The 23,107-nt window shown below is 40.2% G+C and overlaps 1 protein-coding gene and 5 non-coding genes across 6 annotated transcripts in view; 5 read left to right on the forward strand and 1 right to left on the reverse strand.

The window, feature by feature from the left end:
* The window catches only part of LOC148059698 (glutamate receptor-interacting protein 2-like), a 29,494-nt gene extending 6,585 nt beyond the window's left edge, over window positions 1-22,909 (reverse strand). Inside the window, exons 1-20 of the mRNA XM_087781947.1 lie at window positions 22,731-22,909; window positions 18,782-18,847; window positions 18,285-18,420; window positions 15,113-15,258; window positions 14,788-14,871; window positions 13,309-13,384; window positions 11,648-11,793; window positions 11,098-11,245; window positions 10,855-11,024; window positions 7,191-7,310; window positions 6,905-7,066; window positions 5,681-5,867; window positions 4,204-4,349; window positions 4,048-4,128; window positions 3,120-3,183; window positions 2,815-2,960; window positions 2,596-2,740; window positions 2,229-2,368; window positions 1,005-1,187; window positions 783-942 (exon numbers count right to left, since the gene is read on the reverse strand). Of these exons, the coding sequence (XP_087638073.1) occupies window positions 783-942; window positions 1,005-1,187; window positions 2,229-2,368; window positions 2,596-2,740; window positions 2,815-2,960; window positions 3,120-3,183; window positions 4,048-4,128; window positions 4,204-4,349; window positions 5,681-5,867; window positions 6,905-7,066; window positions 7,191-7,310; window positions 10,855-11,024; window positions 11,098-11,245; window positions 11,648-11,793; window positions 13,309-13,384; window positions 14,788-14,871; window positions 15,113-15,258; window positions 18,285-18,420; window positions 18,782-18,847; window positions 22,731-22,908 (2,684 nt within the window). The 5' untranslated portion in view covers window position 22,909. The remainder of the gene's footprint in view (window positions 1-782; window positions 943-1,004; window positions 1,188-2,228; window positions 2,369-2,595; window positions 2,741-2,814; window positions 2,961-3,119; window positions 3,184-4,047; window positions 4,129-4,203; window positions 4,350-5,680; window positions 5,868-6,904; window positions 7,067-7,190; window positions 7,311-10,854; window positions 11,025-11,097; window positions 11,246-11,647; window positions 11,794-13,308; window positions 13,385-14,787; window positions 14,872-15,112; window positions 15,259-18,284; window positions 18,421-18,781; window positions 18,848-22,730) is intronic.
* Window positions 16,290-16,363, forward strand: trnat-ugu (transfer RNA threonine (anticodon UGU)). The gene has a single exon. It is a non-coding gene; the product is annotated as a tRNA-Thr (tRNA).
* Window positions 16,772-16,845, forward strand: trnat-ugu (transfer RNA threonine (anticodon UGU)). Its single transcript has one exon. It is a non-coding gene; the product is annotated as a tRNA-Thr (tRNA).
* trnat-cgu (transfer RNA threonine (anticodon CGU)) lies at window positions 16,933-17,006 on the forward strand. The gene has a single exon. It is a non-coding gene; the product is annotated as a tRNA-Thr (tRNA).
* trnat-agu (transfer RNA threonine (anticodon AGU)) lies at window positions 17,262-17,335 on the forward strand. The gene has a single exon. It is a non-coding gene; the product is annotated as a tRNA-Thr (tRNA).
* Window positions 17,430-17,503, forward strand: trnat-agu (transfer RNA threonine (anticodon AGU)). Its single transcript has one exon. It is a non-coding gene; the product is annotated as a tRNA-Thr (tRNA).
* Window positions 22,910-23,107: the final 198 nt, after the last annotated feature.

The raw sequence follows: 23,107 nt of genomic DNA on the forward strand, positions 1-23,107 counted from the left end.
ATGCAAGTCATGTGAACATTATATTTATTACTAGAACTCTATAAATGTCATGTGATCATTTATGCATGTCAACATTATGCTTATAATAAGAACATTATGAATGTCAGGTGATCATTTATGAATGCCATAATTTATGCAAGTCATGTGAACATTATATTTATTACTAGAACTCTAAATGTCATGTGATCATTTATGCATGTCATGTAAATATTATGCTTATAACAAAACCTTTATGCATGTAAAATGATTATTATATTTATTACTAGAACTCTATGTCATGTGAACATCATGTTTATTGCCAGAACATTTATGTCATATGATCATATATGCATTTCATGTGAACATTATGCTCATAACAACAACATTATGCATGTCAGGTTATCATTTATGAATGCCATGTCATAATTTATGCATGCCATGTGAACTTTATGCCAATTACAAAAACTTTATGCAGGTCAAGTGATCATTGTATTTATTACTAGAACTCTACAAATGCAATTTAACCATTTCATGTTTGTCACAATAACTATGAATGTCATGTGATCATTTATGCATGGCATGTGACTATTTATGCGTATGCATGTGAACATTATGCTTATCACAAAAACTTAATGTATATCAAGTGATCATTATATTTATTACTTGGACTATATAAATGTCATGTTAACATCATGTTCATCACAAGAACATTCTGTAGATGATGTAATCTTTTATCTTGTCAATATGGAGGTCATGTAAAGATCATATGAAGTAAATCTTGCACAAAAGTTTGTCATTCTTACCCCGGTATCTTGTCCCACTCATCATCTGAGAACCCACCACCGTATAGAGCAGAGTGATGGGCAAGACCCCCCGAACTGGAGCTATTCTGGCTCCTGTGCTTGGTTCGTCTCCACTCGTTTGGGTTTAGAAATAAATCGGGCGATTTATAAGTGAAAGTTCCTGAAAGGAAAAGACAAAATCTGAATTGTGAAGTAGGAAGAAATGCTGGGTCTAGATCCTACCTTGACTAGTGTAGCCGGCGTCGCACCCTGATCCGTCCCAGGAGCTCAGAGCGGAGTCTATGCTCGGGACAGTGGCGGCGTAGATGTCTGAATGTTTGAAGGTCTTCTGGTAGTCCGTTAACTCGTCCTCCGGGTCACTCAGAAATCCAGCTTCTCTGTCGGGGGGGCGCCGGCGTTCACACTCTGGAGGTGTAAAGCATGAAAGTAAAGGGCTGAAGGGAATACAAACAAACTCGATTGTTTTAGGAGACATGATGTTTGGAATCGTTTTCAGATTAATGTCTTTTTAGTGAAACTCGCCCTCTAGTCCTTGAGTAAATCTAAATGGCAATTATGAAACCTCTTCAAAAAGGTGTAAGTAAGTAAGTAAGTCATTTTTATTTGTATAGCGCTTTTCCGGACCAGGGTCACAAAGCGCTTAAACAATCAAAACAATATTCAATAAAGTATATACTTAAAAGGTCAAGATAAAACTGATAACACAACAGGAGTTCCAGAAAATCAAGGAAAAGCCTGAACAAATAAAAACGTCTTAAGATGTTTCTTAAAGGAGTCAGTAGACTCCATCAAGCGCAAAGAGAAAAGAAGATCGTTCCAAAGCTTAGGAGCAACAGTCAGGAAGGATTTCTTTCCTCTGGTCCTGAAGCGTGTTCAGGAACCATCAGTAGATTCTGATCCATAGACCTAAGAGCCCGAGCTGGGGTGTAAGGCTGGATCAGATCACTGATGTAAGGAGGAGCCTGACCATGAATAAATCTGAAAGTAAGAACCAGAATTTTAAAGTTGATCCTGAAAGAAACTGGAAGCCAGTGAAGAGTTTTAAGGATCGGAGAAATGTGAGTTCTTCTACTTGAGCGGGTCAGAATTCTCGCTGCAGAGTTCTGAATCAACTGCAGGCGACACAGCTCCTTCTTGTTTAGACATGAAAACAAACTGTTACAATAGTCCAGGCGAGAAGAAACAAACGCATGGATTACAAGCTCCAGATCATGTTCCGACAACATCCTTCCTAAGTTTAGAGATTTTTCTCAGTTGAAGGAAACAGTTTCTGGTCAGTTTTCTGCAGTGTTGAACTAGAGACATGTCTTTATCAAATACAACACCCAGGTTTCTCAGGCTCAGTTTGACAGACTGACAGAGTTTCAGTTTTGTCCACATTTAGCTGCAGAGTGTTTTCACTCAGCCATTGTTTGATATATATGTGTATACGTGTGGTCAACATACTGTCCGGTTGCTTCTTTATCTTTAACGTAACCGACTCTCCGGCCATCTGCAGGAGGTGAATCGCTTCGCTCAGCGGTTTTCCTTTCAGACTGACCCCATTAATGGCCAGGACACGGTCCCCGATGTGAATGGCTCCAGTCCTGCAAGGGGGTAAGAAGTGGAGACGGAGACGCCAGACAGTCAGCATGACCAGAACAACTGTCCCACTGCCAACGCGCACAATGAGGCTTATTGTTATTTAAAAGGAAAAACAGAACTCAGGCGGGGCGGCGTGTCCTCTCCTCCGTCCGTTAGGCCCGGTTCAAGTGTCACATCGCTTTAAAAGGACGTCTCATCTGAGGCCCACTTGTCGCTTCCTTTAGCTCACCTCTCCGCGAGACCTTTCTTGGTGAGGCCGGAGATGACGATGGGGTCAAAGGGCTCCTCTGTCCCAGATATTGTGATTCCTAGAGGTCCGTTGTAACGCTTCAGCTCGACCGTGTAGATGATTGAACCCGACATCTCCAGCTCGTCTGGACACAGTCGAACAACAAACATAACTGAGGGTTTTTCGCAGGAAGTTTCATAACAAGCGACGCGGCAGTACCGATGTTATCCTCGTCTTTTTGAATCCGGAGTTTAACCATGTCCTCGGCCTGCTGCAGGACGTGCATGGCGTCCTCCTTGGAGCAGTTCTCCAGTCGCACGCTGTCGATGGCCAGCAGTCGGTCTCCGGGCTCCAGGGTGCCGGTTCTGACCCGGGATGACAACAATTAACAGGCGTTAGTCTCTGATGACCCTCATCAACACCCGAGCTCTTGTCAAGTCCAGCAGCTCTGCCCTACTGGTCTACTTCCATCAGTCATATAATAACACTTGATTTTTTTTTAACCTGATAAGATACACACTCACCTGTGTGCTATACTGCCTTTTCGGATTTCAGAGATGATCAAAGGCTTTTCAGGTTTCTTGCTCGCTGACGGAACAAAGACAATAAGGATTATTGTTGTAATCAAACAGCAGAAATAATTTTAATAAAATGAAAAGATAATCCAAGTCTGGTTTTGTAAGAATAACCCATTTATAGGATCGGAACATGTACATTTTAAACTCTAGGGAAAGTACTAGAGATTTGTCAATATGTGTTTAAAAGGATCTGTTAAGAACCTAAAACCTTCGTTAAAAATCTTAAATGTTGATCAATTTCATGATGCTCTTGATACTAAAAATATTATTAGTCAAATCCAGATTCATGTCTAACTTTCACAGACCACCCGGTGACACTTGTTTTGACCACAACAAAGACACGGTTTCTTTAATCAGCAGCTGTCATAATTTAAACTCTGGAAGGAGCCAGTGATTCCATCATGCAAGTTCCTACATCATATTATAGGATTCATTAGTTCTTGCACAACTTTACCACCGGTTACCATGTTATAAACCAATAAAGTTCAAAAACTAAAAAGGTTTTAAAAGGTCCAACTGTAACTTCAAGGGCATAAAATGGCAGAACTTACCACTTGTAGTTTAAAAACATTAAAAATAGCTAACCAAATTTCTTCCTTTAATTTCACTATGGAAAAATGTGTCTTACATAAAGTGAATCTACAAATGGCTTTCCTGATTATTTCTTCCACGTATAATGGAGAGTGTAAACACGAGGGAGCATTTAATGAGGTTCGTAGGAAAGAGGATATCACTACTCGTAACCGAGTGTCACCCTTCATTCGAGGCTATTTTTGTACAAACCAAAATAATGCGACGCCTCAGAAGACGGTGCTCCCCGCTATCATTGAGCAACACTGCCCCATAGTGGCCGAGATGAGACCTGCACACTCACCACTGATAGTGATGCCCAGCTCCACCCCTCTTCTCACAGGCAGCTTGACATGGAAGGTTCCACTACTGGGCACCACGGACTCTGAATGAAAGGAAGTTGCATTAGAAAATGTTACTACATACATACACACATATATATATACACATTGATTTCTACCTGCAATATCAAACTCTATCTCCACCGTGACCTTATTGGACAGCGCACAGTCTCTGAGCAGCTGGTGAGCCTCCTCCAAAGTGCCATCTTCGGTCGGGATCCCGTTGATCGACAGCACTCGGTCTCCGACCTGCAGGAGGCCACACCTTCACAAACACAGAGACAAATAGTTCAACAACGGCAATAACGATAATAGGGCGATTAGATGAAACACCCCATCATTTAATTTTTGTAATGAACGTATGGTGTCATATTCAATTACATTTTTACAAAAATTTATAAAAATTCAAGAGACATTCTCATGAGGGGACATTTGATCTTAAAATAAAATATGTTTTGAATTTATTACTCTGCGAACATGAGATTACGCAAGCGTAGTCAATTATGATATGTAATAATGACGTCACATCTCCTCCAGCCAGTTGTAATCTCGCCCCGCTTTTTTTATACAACAAGTCCCTTGGAGATGGAGACTTTCGTGGGTTGATGACGAGCCGTGACAAACCGTAGCCCATAACAGAAGGTGTGGCTATAGTAAACAAGATTTATCATCTTGTCTTATAATTCATATAAAAAAATGTGTTTTCAGTGGGCGGGGCATAAGCACATTTTCTGTAACTATTTCAATGAAAAGAGACTTTTGTACAAACTCCTCCCCAGATGCAACACTAATAGACTCAGGGACTCATTCATTCCTTGTGCTATTAGGCTGTTTAATTCTAAGTTTGGGGGCAGGAGTGGAGGGAAAAGATGATTCTATTCCATATTAATATTTGTATCCTTTTCTTTGCGTTACTTTTCTTGTTGCAATTTGTTCTTTTAATTGCACTTTTTCCTTGTTTTTATAAATCCATCTTCTCTCATCTTCTCTAGAGACCTCCAGAAGGATCAATAGAGTTTATATATCCATCTATTTATTTAAGTTTACACACTCAAATCAACACATTAGTTTCTCTTCAAGCCGATTGATGTAAGGTATAAACATTAGAGACAACATGACAGGATAATAGAGCAAAAGTATTAGAAAATAAAGATTTACTTCTCATCAAACTAATCCCATAACTTGAATTTAATTTGTTTCTATTATTTAACCAGCTCTAATTTTTTGACACTAATTTGACAATGTGACTGACAGAAAGGAAGTATAAGTCACATAAGTACAGACAGTTATCTTCCACCTGTCAAGCGGCTGCTTTTGTCTATAGCACTGCAGAAACAAAAAGGCGTGAATGCATAATTTCAGCAAAACCACTGTCTTTTCTTCTTCCCCTGACAGATTATAATCTCGCTGCAGCTAATCTTTCGGCTCGCTCCGGTATTGTGGAGCAGATTGAGAGAAAAGGCTGCTCCAGTTTCTCCCGCCTTTAGAGGAAACAATCTCCGACACGTCAGTTAAAATTAGCCCCACATGACAATTAGCTCGCCCGGATTGAAGGTGACTCCGAGTGTTTCCTAATTATGTTGGATTTTTTTGTACCTTTCGGCCGGGCTGTCAGGCTCGATGAAGCGGATCACCGGAGGGGCCGACAGGGTTTCTGTGGCGAAGACTCCCCCTTGCAGTTGGAGCCCGAAACCTGTGAGTGGGTCCCCCCTCAGGACGATCTCGCTGGTCTCCACGTGGAAAACCTGACCTCCTGGACCCACCGAGCTGGACGTCAGGGACACTGAGGGGTGGAGGGGGGAGAAAAGAGGGATGAACATAGAGAGGAAAGACGTGCAGCAGCAGAGACAGCAGGGAAGCAGAGAGAGTGAGTCAGCTATCAGGGTTTGTGTCACTCATGTTTTGTTGGGGGGGGGGGGGAGAGAGAAAAGGGACTTATTATATACAATATCAAACAGTTCTAATGAGCTCCTGGACTGTCAACCTCATTAAATAAATTACATTACACACTAAACTGAGACGGAAGATCATGACTTCAGCGAAGAAGCTTCTGGTCATGTTATTTATTGAAGACACATTCCACTTTGAGGAATTCAAAACATCAAAAAAAAAAATTTATTCTAAGAACTGCTTCTGTAAGTTCTTTAGTTCGTCTTTTACCAACCTTTTGTTTGCTTTTAAATGTCGTGTGCCTGCGTTTCATTTGGCAAAGCCATCAACGAATACAGAAATGTATTTTTCTTGACATTTTATAATCACATTTATGCAAGTAAGTAAAGTTAGTCATTCTTATTTGTATAGCGCTTTTCTAGACCAGGGTCACAAAGCGCTTAAACAATCAAAACAATATTCAATAAAGCATATATTTTAAACATCAAGATAAAACTGAGAACACAACAGGAGTTCCAGAAAATCAAGGAAAAGTCTCTCAAAATGAAATGTTATTTAGCAAAATTAATTTCATGTTCATTTTTCCCCCCATATAATTTAATATATTTCACTTAAATATCTCTATCCAGAGAATCTTGAATAAAAAAAATAAAAAAACGTTTTCTAAACTCGATTTATGACACACGACCCACGAGGAAGAAAACCAGTTTTCATGAGTAAAACTATGTACCTTTAAACTAAATAGACATACAGTCTAGAATAGACATACAGTAAGGGATCAGAGACTTGATACACTCCTTAAACTGTTGCAGTACATTATGAATTCTTTTAAAAATACATCTAAAAACCTCAATGAAATTGATCAATTATCAATAAGATTGGCACAGAAAACAGTCGATAATGTGCAGAGACGGGCGAGTTTCGTCGTACGTGAGCTCTTGTGGTCCTTCTTCCTGGTCCGCCTCCTCCCCGTGGAGGCTCGAGGGCTGGTGGGCGCTGTGGGAGCGATGGGACACGGCAGGGTGCTGCTCCCCTGGCTGCTGAAGCCCGAGGTGGCTGTGGAGGAAGGGGAGAAGCCACCACTCACCACGGCTGAAAGACACAGTGCTGTTTCCATCAAGAGTCAGACTAAGCAAAGAGACACAACGACAGCGACTGATGACCTCCTGGGAAAAAGAAATAAATAAAAAATGAATGGCCTCTACTTGACACTTACGTTTGCAGGGGTCCTGCTGGTGGTGAGGGCTGCTCCATGTCTTGGCATGGCTGGCATGCGGGGGGTGGCAGTAGTTGCCGCTCTGGTCCCAGTGGTGATGGCTGCTCTTCTGGACTTTGACTGCACAGAGAGGGACAAAAAAAAAAAAACACATGCAGATGGAAGCATGTTTCATTCATTCATGCACGTCTGAAATAGCAACACTCCGGGCCTGGAGGATAATCACAGCAGTGTAACTGATATTTAGAGAATTGATGGCGTCAGATAAGAGCCGCCCACGTCCCTAGATAAGGAGTTTACAAGTGGCAACAAAAGGAACTTACGTTTATGAGCAAGCTTCCAGAAAACAGATTGGACCAAGTTCATGATTTCATTTTCTAGTGAAAGACGTGCAAAGATGGAGCGGACCTGCATGACGGGGCATCACAGAGGGAATCACACTTTGGAGGTTTGACCTTGATTGAAAACAGCTGATTGCTTGATTCCTTCACGGCTAAAATTAGTTTGCCCTGAAATATTTCTGCCAGAGAGAACTAATTCTAATAAAGATGATTTCGTATTATGTATGAAGATAAGGTGAAAGCTAATCTTTGAATAAAATCTTTGATTTCTTAGAGTTACAAGTAGTTTTTTTCTGAGGAAGATATGAAGCTTAATTTTGTAAAACTTGTGAAAAAAACAAACAATCCTATAACATCTACCAATCAAATTTAGGACATCGTCTTGTGTGAGTATTTGATTTATGTCTCAAATAATGTCACCTTGGCAACAATAAAATAATAAAATGGTTTTATGTATTTAAAAATGTTTAATTGAATTACTCACTTATATTATTCATCCCCTTAATTTAGTTTTAGCTTAACATTGTAAATGACCTTCACACCTCTTACGGAAGATGAAAACATCTATCCAGTCATAACTTTAATTTACATGTATATTTATTGAAACTATAAAGAGAGAAATTGTGTAAGAATGTTAGGGATTGTGTAGAGTAAAAGGATTACATTTTGCCTTTTAGCCACCATTTTTTTTTAAAAATAACTGTGTAAATATTAGTGAAAAAAACAAACAATGACAGGTAGTTTAGCAAAATACCTCAACATCCATTAAAACAATTAATCCAAAAAATAAATAAACCAGTTTATGTATGTTACATATAGTCTCTTGTTACATAAAGCGTACATTTATGGGGCGCTTGGTAAAATATTTATAAAGAATCTAATAAAGCAAATGCAGTTATAAGATAGTTGTCGACTAAAAAGGGCATTTATCTTATTTGGAGAAGATAAATTTACTACAAAGAGAAAGTCCAGTCACATATTATTATATTGGTAATTAAAATATACACCAGAAAAGTCCAAGAAGTTTCTCTTCAAAACATAAACCTTTATTACATTACTGAGGTCAATCCAACATCCAACTCCTGAGGGATGAATAAAGTTTTACCTTACCTTACCTTACATTGGTTTAAGATAAAAAATATGTCAAAGCCTAAAGTCATAGATTCAACCATCATCGCTGATGCTAAGCTAGCGTAGATGAAGTGCAATCATATTGGTGTCAATGAAGCATTAAATATTGGTTGATAGTCATTCAGAACTTAGACTTACAAGACATGACCTGACACCTTCATCCAGAGTGACAACTAATAAACACACAGCCTCCGCCTATTAAGGTTCAAAGAGGATTTAAATATTAATCTTCGGCTCCAAAAGTCGCCCAATTCACATCCCGAGCCAACCTTTGTGTCTCTTAACTAAGCCGTGGTGATTTACCTCGCGTCATTAATTGAGTTTGTAGTTTAAAACTAAGCAGTATTAGAAGAACAGCCGCCCCCTGCTGTTTGACACACACCTACGTCATTTACATCCTTCCTCGGATTCATAAATGTGTCGTCGAAACGTAGCATGTGACGGTAATCCTTTCTGCTGGCTCTTGCGGGGTCTAATCTGTGACGAGTTGCTCACATGGATAGATGGGGGGGGGGGGGGGGGGGGATTTGTGGTGAACATACATGCGGCAGCATTTGAGGCGATCGCCAGTCCACTGAGGCTGGTTTAAATCCAAAACCGTTAGCATTTCGTAATCATGCAGAAGAAAGTCCGGCCTCTGCTCAAGGTCCCAGTCACTATCTCCACTCATCAAACCAGTCAAAAGCCGGTGGAAGCTTAGGCTTAGCCCACGGAAAAGCAAGCTTTCCAGGATGTTTTTGGACCCGCACCGGCAGAAGTGGAGAAACAGCAACTCCTCACTTCTGAGTGGACGTATCAGCCCCCCCTCTTAAATCCCTCCCGGAGATTAGACCAATTGCATCTCATTATCACCGCTCATCCTTTGAGGATGAAGTAGATGAAAGAATCAGAAAGAAAAAGTTTTACAACCGAAACGTCATCTTGAAGGGATAAGAGTTGTTGAACATCAGCGCCTGCAATGTGCTGGAAAATCACTGAAATCAGAACCCGTGCATAAGAATGAAGAGAGGAATGTATGTGGGTTTGTTGACCCGGAAAAGGACAAAGTCGGCATTTCTGCTCCTCTTCATGCTGCTGTGTGATTCTCTCCATGTTAGGCAGCCCCAGCAGCTGCTGATCCAGAAATAAGACCCCGACAGCACTGTGTGTATTTCTGTGTGTGCCTCCATGACGATAGTAACAAGAGGGCCAGAGCTTAACCGAAGGCAGAGGATTGTGTTCGGCTTGAGCACGCACACAATGAACAACGCTTTTTACAGCTCAAGGTAAAATAGCTTGTGACGTTTCCCCCGATACTTTTCCTCTGTTATAATTCCACAACCGAGGGGCCAAGATAATACTATGAACCTCTACAGTGGGTTTGGATGTGATCCATTTATCTTTCCCATAGTTTTCTCCAAGATACTCTGCTTATGATTAGAAAGTCTTCAAATATATGTCATTTACATTGAGAGCTTTACATAAAATACATAGATAAATAGAATTACTATAGTTTTCTTTACATTTTGTCTCTTGTTATATTAGCGTTCGTTCACATTTTTTCCATCATTTACGGATTCACACAGTATATAATGGAGCCTGTAAGGTACATAACAGGTCTCTCTTGAAAATGAGACACTGGGTCTCAATAAGAAATATTACCTGTATAAATAAATGTTAATAAAATAAATAAAATAATCATTTAATCTCCCGACCCTGGCCTAAGAAGTAATTTTCTGTATCTGTAATTATTCTATAATATTCACAGAATAATTCTAATAAATCTAATCACAGAACAATAATGATAGTGGATTTAATAAGATTTTGTTCCTTATGACTTCAAATCACTAAAATAAATCAACTTTCATATGACAGTCCTGGGGAAATGTTTTCTTTTTGATCATTAGAAATCACTTACAAGATTTGTTGGTAAGATTTACTGCAGATTAAAGCATAAGTCACTGGATGGTTTTCAATCTTGCTTGGGGCAAACCTTGTTTTTTCCGTGAGCCAACACACATATAATTAATCAGAGTTATTTGATCTGCACGATTAAATGTTGTGGTTTTATAAGCTCCTTGGCAGAGGTATGCTTCCCTAGTTTTATCAATTCAGGACATGCTTCTTCTCTGCTCAACTCGCCGTCGACGGTTCGGTGCAAGACTCTTTTTCAAATGAAGTTACCGACTTCTGTACGAAGAAAAAAAACGTACCTGTGTCCTGCGGCCGGACAGGAAGTCTGCTCTGACTGGCTGGCAGAATCTCCAGTTTGACAATCTCAGACGAGCTGCCCAGAAGCTGCAGGGCCTCCACCAGCGAGCAGTGTTCAGTGTTGGTCCCGTCGATGGAGAGGAGGACGTCGCCGACGTGCAAGGCTCCGCACCTGAGCGAAAAGGAAGCAGCTGGGGTCAGAGCAGGAAAACAGGAATGTGTAACAAAGTGAAGAAAACACCAACCGTTCAACCACACTTGCCGCCTTTATCTTGTCAATGATTATGACTTGTTTATTTCTGTATATTGCCGTGGTGAGGCTGATCCCCAAACAAGCAGCGGGACCCTTCGCAATCTCCACCATCAGGGGCCCCGAGGCTTTCTGCACTGCCTCTGTAACACATGATGCCGTCGATAGAGATCAACAAACAACTTCTAGACAATCTATAATCTGATGCAAAAAATGCTGTTATGTCCTTAGGAAAAATTATTAACAATGTGAAGGAACTTTTAAATATATATATTCATCCCAGTGAATCTTGCATACTTATGCTAATGCTTTCAAATGTTGACCTAAATCAGAAAACTAGCTGTTAGGATTCAGGAGAGGCCAGAGACTAAAAAAGATTATGAACACCTCGTTTGGTCCGGGTGTCTCCCCTGGTGGTGTCTGCAGCACCAACACCGTCTCTCATGCACACACCGAAACCGTGACGTTAGCGGCCCTCTGGCCAACGCTGCCCTCACACGCCTCCCCTCCTTCCCCCCCGTGTGTGTAAGTGTGTGTGTGCTCACCCATGACAGAGACGTCATACTCGATCAGGAACACGGCCTCTTGGCCGCTCTGCATCAGCATGGTCAGGGCATCGGCGTGCTTCTCTCTGTTTAACAGCATCCCGTCTATGCTCAATAGTCTGTCGCCCGCCTTCAACGTGCCCTCTCTGGAGAGAACATCGGTAATGATCAGGCAACCGTCAGAGCTCCAGTCTCTCGGAATCATTAAATAGTTCCACATGAGCATCACCTCCCAGGTGACATGAAGGGTAAACAGGATGTCAAGTTTAAGAATTTACAAGAGTGAGATCTGAGTGTCATGATGTTGATTTATACGATTTTATAAGACATATGTCCTCACCTCCATGCCAGATATAGCATCAAGCAGTCATCTTTGACAATGTCATATGACTAAGATGGCTAAAATAGGATGATTTAATTAATTATTTCTGTAAAATTGTTATGATATATTGTGGGATAATAGTCTACATGCTCTATGGCAGCCATTGATCCAAAGTTAAGATGATTATTGATTTAAAGCAATTTAACTCATCATTGTCATCTGTCATCTTTGACAATGACAAATACACATCAGAACTGAAATATTATGTTTTGATTATCAATCTCTCTATATTCAAATGTTATTAAATATTATTTCAAAACCTGAACTTTGACATTTTTAATTATCTGAGACCTATTAATATTACTATGTTGCTTCTGATTGGTCGCGTGGTGCGAAATAGATAGAGTTTTTAATGGGTAAATATCTCAAGTGTGACGTGTGGTGTGAGAATGGCTCAAATTGCGTGACTGTCACACTCAAACCGTGACACTTGGCAAAAGATTCCCCGTAAAATCTCATGGACAAACTTCAGCTTGAGAAATATAAGAATCAGAACATGTAGAAGCAACACAGGAAAGTGACCTTAAATATGCTTCTTAAATCTAAAAATGTTTTTTTATGATAGTACAAGATCAGCCTTGTTATTTTATTTTTTTTAATCTAACTATAAAAATTCAAAATTACACTTGAATAAACTTTTAAACCTTATTGGGATAATGCACTTCAATAACAAATAGTAATAAACATATTTATATTAATTATAAGGTTAAGATAAAGTAGTACATTACGTAGTAAATTCCTTGTAATGTAAAAACAACTTTTTTTTCTTTTCTTTTTTTTCACCGTTGTTATTATTTATGAAAATATAGAAAAAAAATGAAGGCTTCAAAATTATTATTATTATTAACGCAACTAATTTCACTAGGAACCTTTGTGATTTTTCAAGGTTCGCTCGGACGATTTAATTGACCGGACTGAGGTGCTAGCTTATTTACGTATGTTATTAATTGCCTTTGCTGAGCAACTAATGGAGGTGACACCTGCAAACACGGTATTTGCTTGTTAAAAGTGTTATATTTTAAACTTAAATTAGTTTCATAGCTTTGTGTAAGTGTCTGTGGACATTTTTAACTCCTCAAAAGCCATTAATGTGTTTCCAAGTAGTTAAGAATTGAATTCAGAAGATTAAACTAGTTTTAAGATTCAGCATATTTACTTAATACTTTGGAGTGAAGATGAAGTTAGAAAAACAGAAGTCCACTACAGACGAGGATAAATCATGTATAATAGTAAAGTTCTATTAAGTCAGGAAGAAAATTCATGCGAGTTTCTAACTCACCTGTCTGCTGGACCACCGGGCCTGACATGGGCCACCACAAGGGGGCGGGACCTTCGCCAGTCTTCGTGGAAACCTCCTGAATTAGAAAATAATCAATTAAGGTTATAATAACATCCAGTGCGGTGAGGTTCATGGTTGATATACAAGTATATGAACCCAAAAGAGTGGCTTATTCAATTGGCTACTTGTTATTTCATATATCATCAGCATTCTTCACATACACATGAAGATTGTTTAAAAAATATACAATTCAATGGTGATATTTTGTGGGATATTAGTCTACATCTTCTACATCTATGGCAGTCATTAATTGTGGATGAATATTGATTTATAGCATCATAAACATGTCATCTTTGACATTGTCATAAGAGTCATTGCTGAAATATGTACGTTTTAATCATCATTTTACTTAAAATGATATATTGAAAATCTTTACCCTCCAATATTTAATGAACGGAGACCTTTCGATAATAATAAGAATATCTAAATTTGTTTTAAACAATCAATAAATGTAGAAAAAAAAGAATTAATAAATAAATCATTTAAAAAGGATTAACAAATGTGGATTTAAAACAGTATAGATTATGACTGGGATAGTAAAGGATTACAAGGAAGACGCAACTGATTCGATGCTCTTAATTTGAAAGCCGAACATTTATTTCCTGCTACCGAATGGCGTTTGGGGAATTTACCGTAAAGTTTAGTGACAACTCTCCAGATTTAAATTTGGCTCAAGAGTGAAGAATTCCGAGTGACGGTTAGCTTGACAGCAGAAGATGTCAGCGCTGTATTTGTTTTAGAATGTTGTTAATTGACGATGACTCGATCACACATTGCTTTTATTTTTGGACTAGTAGTGATGCAGTAATAAAAGATAGACACACCTTATGTTGCTTCTGATTGGTTAATATTGCGTGGGGCCTTCCTTGATTGGCTAGATTTACGCAAAAAGGATGTTTATTATCATGAAAAGAAAAGTATTGAGCATTAAATTGGTCGATATGAGAGTGAGAAAAGTAAAGGATATTTTATTTAAGGCCAATATGTAGTTTTTAAATATTCTTATGTGTTTTTCCTAGTCTTATCTCATTTTTGTACTTTTGAAAACACAAACCTTTGACCTGAATGTCCACCGTATTTCCTTTTGTTTTTAAAGTCTCTCCACCTCAATTGAGACGTTACGTAGTTTGATGAGGCTCATTAGTGTGTGCCTCAAACTTTGCCCTTTCACTGCGGTTGTATTAAATAAGACCCTTACGAACATTAAACTTTAATGGTTAAAGACATCAGCCAGACTGTGGAAACTCAAGGTGAATAAATGTATCTGTGAGCTTTATATTGGTGAACTCAGAGATACGGCAACCCTGCGTCAATTGCATGTATCAACCCAGTTTGTGATGGATTGCGCTTTCAGAGATGAGGCACTGCCTCACCTGCCTATACTGACCGCACGTCCCTGATAACATCTTAATTGCTTACCTCTGATGACGAAGCCGTAACTATTCCCCTCTTTGAGCAAACACACATCAGTGGTCTTGGTTGTGATTCCTGCAGGAGTCTGGACTGAAAAAATAAGATAAAAAGACTTACGTTAAACAATTTCGATATGAGTTTGTATGTTATAGACAGTAATGAACAGATTATGACTCATTTTGTGTTTGGCTCTCTAGAGGAAAACATGAGGATGGATTCCTGGATCTGCAACGATGTGGACTGGAGCCGCAGGCAACAGATGACGGCGGCCGGAGACGTGCAAGTAGGACTTGTGTGATGTTGATTGAAAAAAACAGGCACCGCGACATACCCAGTGGCGGCAGCTCGTACTCCACCTCCAGCACCACCCTCTCCCCGATGTTCTTCAGCAGACTGATGATCTCGTCGTGTCGGAGCTTGGACAGGTTGATGCCGTTCACCGACTTGATGTGGTCTCCGACGCTTAGCTGGTCGCTCCTGCCGAAGTGAATAGTTTGTGAGGGCCTCTCGAGGGTTATTATTTCTGTGCAGATGTTCAGCTGGAGAAGAAACTATTTTATTTTTGAGGTGAAAAATGGAGCGACTTCCCCAGCTTTCATTGCTCTCATGTTGTTGTGAAACTCCGGTTCAAAATGTACTGATCCAGATGTGTGGAGATTGGAGCATATGCTGGAGTGAAAATAGCCGAAAGCGTAGACTTTTTATTTTTTTCAGATATTCGCTGTCTCTCCGTCTAACACGTGACTCACTTGCTGCCCATTGAAATGCTTATTAATTGAGGAGACGTCGTGGTGGAGTTGCCCTCGCATCACCTTTGGGCGACTGCCAATCAGCCGCGACAGCAGAGAGATGTCCTGACAGAGGACCAGCGTGACACTCGACCGTTCACGAGTGCGTCACTGCCGGTCTCTCCGTCTGCGTGTAAACGCCTGTCTGTCGCTCCAGCAAGAATCTCAGAAGCCATCATTCAAGGCTGGACAAGACAAGCTGCTCGACAGAATTAGCGACTTACAACCTGCGTAGAGTTGACAAGTGATGCGGGGGGACTCGGGGTCTCTCTGTGTGGAGTTTGAATGTTCTATATGTCTTTATTATGGTTTACTCCAGTTTCCTCACGCACTATTTCGGTAGATTGACATAATGTTTGCATCTTTTCTTGACAAAATATGGCGCTGTAGCTTAGTTGGTCAAAATGCTGTCTCGTAAACAGGAGATCCTGGGTTCAAATCCTAGCAGTGCCTAGTTAGCCACTCCTTTTTCAATATTGTTTACTCCAATATTTTATCAAAAATAATCAGTTGGTCTTGTGTTTTTATTTTTAACTTATTTTTTTAATATGGTGCAGTGGCTAAGTTTGTCAAAGTGCCTGTCTAGTAAAAGAGAGATCCTGGGTTCAAATCCCAACAATGCCTAATTTACTAATCTTTTTGTTGAGTCTTTTGTTGAAAAAACATGGTTAATATTCTTTTACTGTTGACCTAACGTTTGTATATTTCTTGACAAAAAATGGCGCTGTAGCTTAGTTGGTCAAAGTGCCTGACTTGTAAACAGGAGATCCTGGGTTCAAATCCCTGCAGTGCCTAGTTGACTGCTTTATTTTTTGCGCAAACAATTTGTCCAAGTTAATCTTCCAACTGACCTGATGTCTATACTTTTCTATTTTGAATATGGTGCAGTGGCTAAGTTTGTCAAAGTGCCTGTCTCGTAAACAGGAGATCCTGGGTTCAAATCCCAGCAGTGCCTAATTGACTGCTTTATTTGTTGCGCAAACAATTTGTCCAAGTTAATCTTCCAACTGACCTGATGTCTATACTTTTCTATGTTAAATATGGTGCTGTGGCTCAGTTGGTCAAAGTGCATGTCTAGTAAATGGGAGTTCCTGGGTCAAATCCCAACAGTGTCTATTTTACTATTACTTTTGTTGTGAAAAAACATGGTTAATATTCTTCTTACTGTTGACCTAATGTTTGTATGTTTCTTGACCAAACATGGCGCTGTAGCTTAGTTGGTCAAAGTGCCTGTCTTGTAAACAGGAGATCCTGGGTTCAAATGCCAGCAGTGCCTAATTTACTATTCCTTTTGTCGTGAAAAAACATGGTCAATATTCTTTTTGCTGTTGACCTACTGTTTGTATGTTTCTTGACAAAACATGGCGCTGTAGCTTAGTTTGTCAAAGTGCCTGTCTCGTAAACAAGAGATCCTGGGTTCAAATCCCAGCAGTGCCTAATTTACCAATCTTTTTGTTGTTAAAAACCGTGGTCAATATTCTTTTTACTGTTGACATACTGTTTGTATGTGTCTTGACAAAACATGTCACTGTAGCTTAGTTTCTCAAAGTGCCTGTCTCGTAAACAGCAGATCCTGGGTTCAAATCCCAGCAGTGCCTACTTGACTTCTTTATTTTTCCGTATTTGTTGCACAATTTTTCCAAGTTAATCTTTCAACTGACCTAATGTCTATACTATTTCTATGTTGAATGTGGTACTGTGGCTCAGTTGGTCAAAGTGCCTGTCTAGTAAATGGGAGATCCTGGGTTCAAATCCCAACAGTGCCTACTTGACTGCTTTATTTTTCCATATTTGTTGCACAATTTGTCCAAGTTAATCTTTTAACTTACCTAATGTTTATACTATTTCTATGTTGAATCTGGTGCTGTGGCCCAGTTGGTCAAAGTGCCTGTCTAGTAAACGGGAGATGCTGGGTTCAAATCCCAGCAGTGCCTAGTCAGCCATTCCTTTTTCAATATTTGTTTGCTCAAACATTCTATCCAAAATTAGCTACATGTTGGTCTGGTGTTTTAATTTGTAACTTCTTTCTAATATGGTGCTGTGGCATAGCTTGTCAAAGTGCCTGCCTCGTAAAAGGAGATATTGGGTTGAAATCCCAGCAGTGCCTAATTGACTGCTTTATTTTTCTATATTTGTTGCGCAAACAGTTTGTCCAAGTTCATCTTCCAGCTGACCTTAAGTCTATACTTTTTCTATGTTTAATATGGTGCTGTGGCTTAGTTGGTCAAAGTGTTTCTTACATAAACAGGAAATCCCAGCAGTGCCTGATTTGATTTTACTTTTCTCAATGTTTTTTTGTGCTAAAAAATGGTCAATATTCATATTCCAGTTGACTTAATGTTTGTATTTTTCTTTACAAAATATGGCGCTGTAGCTTAGTTGGTCAAAATGCTGTCTCGTTAACAGGAAAAATGCTGCTGATGATTTCAAAAGTGAATTCATATGAGTTTGCCAGTTTAAATTACCCCAAACACACATATAGTATCATAGATATACATTTTATTTCTTTTAAAAATAAACCTTTTATAGTCGCCGGGCATTATACATTTAATGTGGCTCAGTTGGTAAACGTATTTGGAACCAAAAACTCACTTATAATGTTCAAAAACTAGAAATGTTTTTCCTTTGCATTCTATTTGTGTTAAAGAAGACAAAAGTCGTTCGTGCAAACATGAGGTGAAGTCACAAATGTGACTCCTAGAGCAATGATTTCACCTGGCAGCCAGTCCACCTGGCCTTAGGTTTGACACTCGTGGCTTGCCGTCCTTGTCAGACCCTCCAGAGATGGTGAGTCCGAGGCTGCTGCCTTCTCTTTTCATCAGGTCCACGGTGGTCACTCCTCTGTGCTCCTCTGCTGACAGAAACAGTCACGGGCACAGATCCACAGTCAGCATTAATGTCAGCTCCACAGAATCACCCTGTCCGCGAGGCAACAAACGTGGCGCACAATCCTGCCTTTCTTTTCAGAACTTCACAACAGAATAGTATGTGACGGGTCATTCTCACTTCTCTGACTAGAGATGAGGGCGGGAACATCAAGACACTGGTTGAATCCTTGTTTAATCAATGAGGGATTTTAAAAGGACACAGGTAGACATGGCAATTTAATTAGATTGTTAAACTGTGCTGATCTGCTGGACTAGTGTTTTATCTCATGTCATTTCTGCATTGAAGACGAAGTTTTTGAAGTATAGTCGGACGCCACATTGTACCTGAAAGGCTGTGTCGCTGGTCGCCTCCTCCAGACTGCTTACTCCCTTTTGAATATGGCCCGTCATCTGTGGAGAAAGAAGGTCCCCGAGTTTAGCTGTGGGGTTCCATCGTGTCGTCAGTTAATGGGCTGAATTATCTACAGCCCATTAGTTTTACACGAGAAAACATTTCCTCAATCGTGTGTGTGCAACAACTTTCACGGGGGAAGTCTCTTAAAGGAGCAGCATGGGGTTAATGGAGTGTTTGAGAGAGAGATCATCACTCGGCATGTGAGCAGCTGCTACTGAAGGCTGGGGAATAAATAAAATATCCTCTGCAGGGAAATTATGTTTTTATTTTTTATTTTCAAACAAGGGCACATTTATGACACAGGCTGAAACCACAGTCTGTCATTTGGATCTGAATAAATTGAGCGCAGGGATGAAAAAAGCTGCTGCCGACACATGCGTCTCTCACTACATGAAACGCACAATAACATCTTGTTGAACAAACTGACATAATTCAGACCCCCTTAGTCCAGCAGCCCTTTTATCAACAAAGGTCAAAATGCAAATTATCAAGTATGAATTTTCATCGCACAGCCCCAGGAGATGCCGAGTGACAAGAGGGGTTGACATTTCCGATTGTCGTCTAAACTTGTAATTGTTATCTCCGCTGATTCGTAGACGAGGATCTCTGAGGGCATCAAACCAAAGCACTCCTCCCCGTGCACTATGGGAAATGACTCACTGCATGTCACCGACTGATACTAATCTATACACTTGATATTTCACGTACGTCCTCGCACACTGATTGGCCGGCTCGGAGGGACGACACATCACCGACATACACACTGTTATGCAAAAGCCTCGCAGGATCCTCGGGGTCTTGAAAGTCCAGCAGCTGTCGCTGCAGTCGAAAGGCACCGTTGGCTCTGGGATAGACAGACCCAACACACTGCACGTGACAGACCACTACTGTAACCCGCACACAACCCCCAACCCTCATTGGCCTGCTTTAAATAACCACGAGGATCAGAAGAGATTCTGATCACCTCATTTCATTCCCCGGCGCCGATCATCCGATTTGGGTTGAATGTCGACGAAGTCACGCTTCTTTTTATAGATGTCAAACGATATTCCTAACCCCCGCTGCCACCAGACCCAGTTGTCTAAATGTGTCCTACTTTCTCGCAGTGGGGCAGCCGAGTCTCCCCAGACGTAAAATCTCTCGAGGTCGAGCTCCACATTTGTTTATGTGTGAACGCTCCGTCGCCTCCGACCTGATGTCAGACATTGGCGTATGTGTCAAAGTTCTTACCGATGCAGCTCTTGCCGTCTCTCCTGAGACCGCACAGCATTTTCCCGGAGTACTTTCCCTTCCTTCTCCTCGAATAACCTGGTCGAGCTTGAGCTTGTTGTGATGGTTGACCTGCGAGTCTCACTCTCTGGCATGAAGCAAAATCTCCAACAACATTCCTCCTCCAAGTCTCCCGAAGGCAAACTCTGATCCGGAGCTGGTTCAACCCCGGCTCACTTCCTCCCAGCCATTGAAGAATCCCAAAAATCGCTGTGACTCTATACCCAACCAGGTCGAGGGCAACATCTTTTTCTTCATCTTCTCTTAATTAGGTTCCATTTTAGCTCTTCGTTTGACCATTTCCCACAAGATTTATCATCCACATGCGCTCACGCATTTAAACCTCCTTCCCTCTTCCACTGAGCGAGAGTGAGATTCTCTCTCTCTCTCTCTCTCTCTCTCTCTCTCTCTCTCTCTCTATCATTGCCAGAGGGGTTCAGTGAGGCAGGCACATCCCACCCCCCCACCCCCCTTTTACACACATACACACAGTTCATTTTCTTAAATCCACCCACATCTGCACAAACTGAGATTAAACATGACAAAACTGCACACGCTCCGCTTTCAATTATCACCACCTGCACTTTCACACTCTATCACGTTCCTCTCGCGGCGCTCTGATAAAGGATCTACCACAACAGAGCACACCTCTGTGTCACTTCCTCACACACACACACGGTTGCGAAGGCACATTTTTCTCTGCAGAGCGGCTGCCTCCAGCTGTCAATCAGCCCAAATTGTATTAATGAAGACAGTGGCGCCTTTGCGGGATCTGTTCTCAGATTAACGTCAAGTAGAATGGTTCAGTTCCTGTCCTAGTTCCGTCAAATTCCAAGTTGAACCGCCAACCAAATACGAGAAACTTAAGAGCCTTTGGACCGAACCACCTGCCCTGTCAGTCATCGCGCCCGAGAAGCTGCCGTGACAGAGCGAGCTCACCTTTTTCAACAGATTTACCAACCTATACCACAAATATTAACATATCAGAGGGATCAGAAGGTAGGGGGATGCCTTCAGGTGACACACACCTAGTTTACTCAGGCAAGCATCCAGAAGGAGCGCTCACCATCCTTCCCAATATCGACGACCAGCCGTAATTGTGTTCTTCAGGTTGTGATTTTTGTTGCTGTCTTTCGGATAATGATCAACTTAGTGTGTAACGATTTAGACGAAAAAAGTTCTTGCATCAGAGAGAAGTCAGGCAGGCATGCAAATGTACGTTTTGTATTCTCTCTCCTTGTACAAGTAAAACGTTCACAGCTCTCATCTGTGTGTGTTTGACACCAGCTTAGTGTTAAAAATTCCTATCATTGAGTTTCCTTTCATGTAAAGAGTGATTCAATTTGTTACATCGTTAAGATGTGCCAAAGATTAAACCAAAAAAAACTTCATTTTCACAACTTTATGTAGGAAAATGCCATTGTGATGAAAAGAGGAAATAAAATAAAGATTAATATTTTTCACTGATCCGTTTTTAAAAATGTAAATTCAGTGTGATTTTTAGATTTTAATGACATTTTATTAAGCAGTAATTGCTGAATTTGAGTATCTGGCGATTAAAACAACGGGTCAGAAACATCAGGGTGAGGAACAGCACGACAAAGTGGTACAAAGGAAGAATACTGACTGGCCTACATTTTTTCTTTATCATCATTTGAATAGACAACTTACAACTGACAAATAAAATTGATTTATATAATAGAAAAGTTTTCTGTAGGACAAATAATTTTCCATGTATGTTTTTGTGTAAGTGTAAGTGCAATTAATTAAAGGGAATGCTGGTTTAAAATGAAGCATCACTAGTTGTTGGATGATTGGTAAAATATGTCTTACACTTTTAAATCTGACTCCAGAGGAATCGCCAGCCATGAACCTCACTGCACGATACTGGGTTGTATTAATCCTTTTCTTGTTAGAACTCATTACAAGTTCAGTGTGGATCAGCAACAAGTGAAATATTTATCAATTAATTATAATTGTTATTGTATGTTAATTGTTAATTGTGTAATTGAAAATTAACATTTGTTAAATGATTTACAGAAATAAATACCAGGTAGATTATGGTAATACAACACATGTGACATGTATATTGATCATTTAATTTAAAAAATAAAATATTTAAAAACTGGTATTTATTTTCCATGAATGTTTCTTTACTAAGATGTTAAAATGCAAAGGTAAAGGTGCCACAGAATGGCTGCCTTGGGGCTTGTTTCTGGTTTTCTATGATCATATGGTGTTTTATCTTGTTCTGTACTGACACCACAACAAAAAAAAATCCTATGTTGTGTTCAAAACCCTGGCAATAAAAGTTTCTGATTCTGATAGAGCAATTTGCAAAAAAATACACCGCCATCTTGTGACATGGGCGTGCAATTGCAAGTACTGAAAAAGCGCTCTTATTGAACCAGTTGTTGATATCGTTTATTTGAATTGTATAGATGTATGTAGCAACAAGAATAAATTAATTAAAAACTATTTGATTGTCCTAGTCAGCAAGAACTTGACCAAACAGCCATTTTAGCAGAGCTGGGGTCATAAAATTGGCAAGATAAAAATTGATTAACTCAAACCTTAAACAGGATCATACCATTTTTGTATACATCTTACCTTTTGCTCTACTTCGTATCACACCCAGTTGACATCTGAGAGAAAAAGAAAACATCCTCTTCAATCCTCCTGTGGCTCGGCTGCTTTTCCGCCGTGGATCCTCCTGACTGAGGGCGAAGTGAAGCTGCATGGGGGTAAAATGTTTTTTTCCAAATACTACTCTTGCTGACATGTTCATTTCCCAAACCAGTGACAAGGAAGAAGTAACGTGTGCTCTGTCACCATCTCTCCAATAAAGCAGTTTTCCTCCCTTTAGAACCTCCAGTCCAGGTGCATTTCATTTCCAAACAGGGTTGAAAATGCCACTCACAATGACCATCTTCTGAATTTTGTGCTATGCTTTTCCAGGACAGATGGCGGAAGGCTCTCGGCCTGGG

The sequence above is a fragment of the Callionymus lyra genome, chromosome 19 (assembly GCF_982586985.1).
Source record: "Callionymus lyra chromosome 19, fCalLyr1.hap1.1, whole genome shotgun sequence".
In the NCBI taxonomy this organism is placed as follows: Eukaryota; Metazoa; Chordata; class Actinopteri; order Syngnathiformes; family Callionymidae; genus Callionymus; species Callionymus lyra.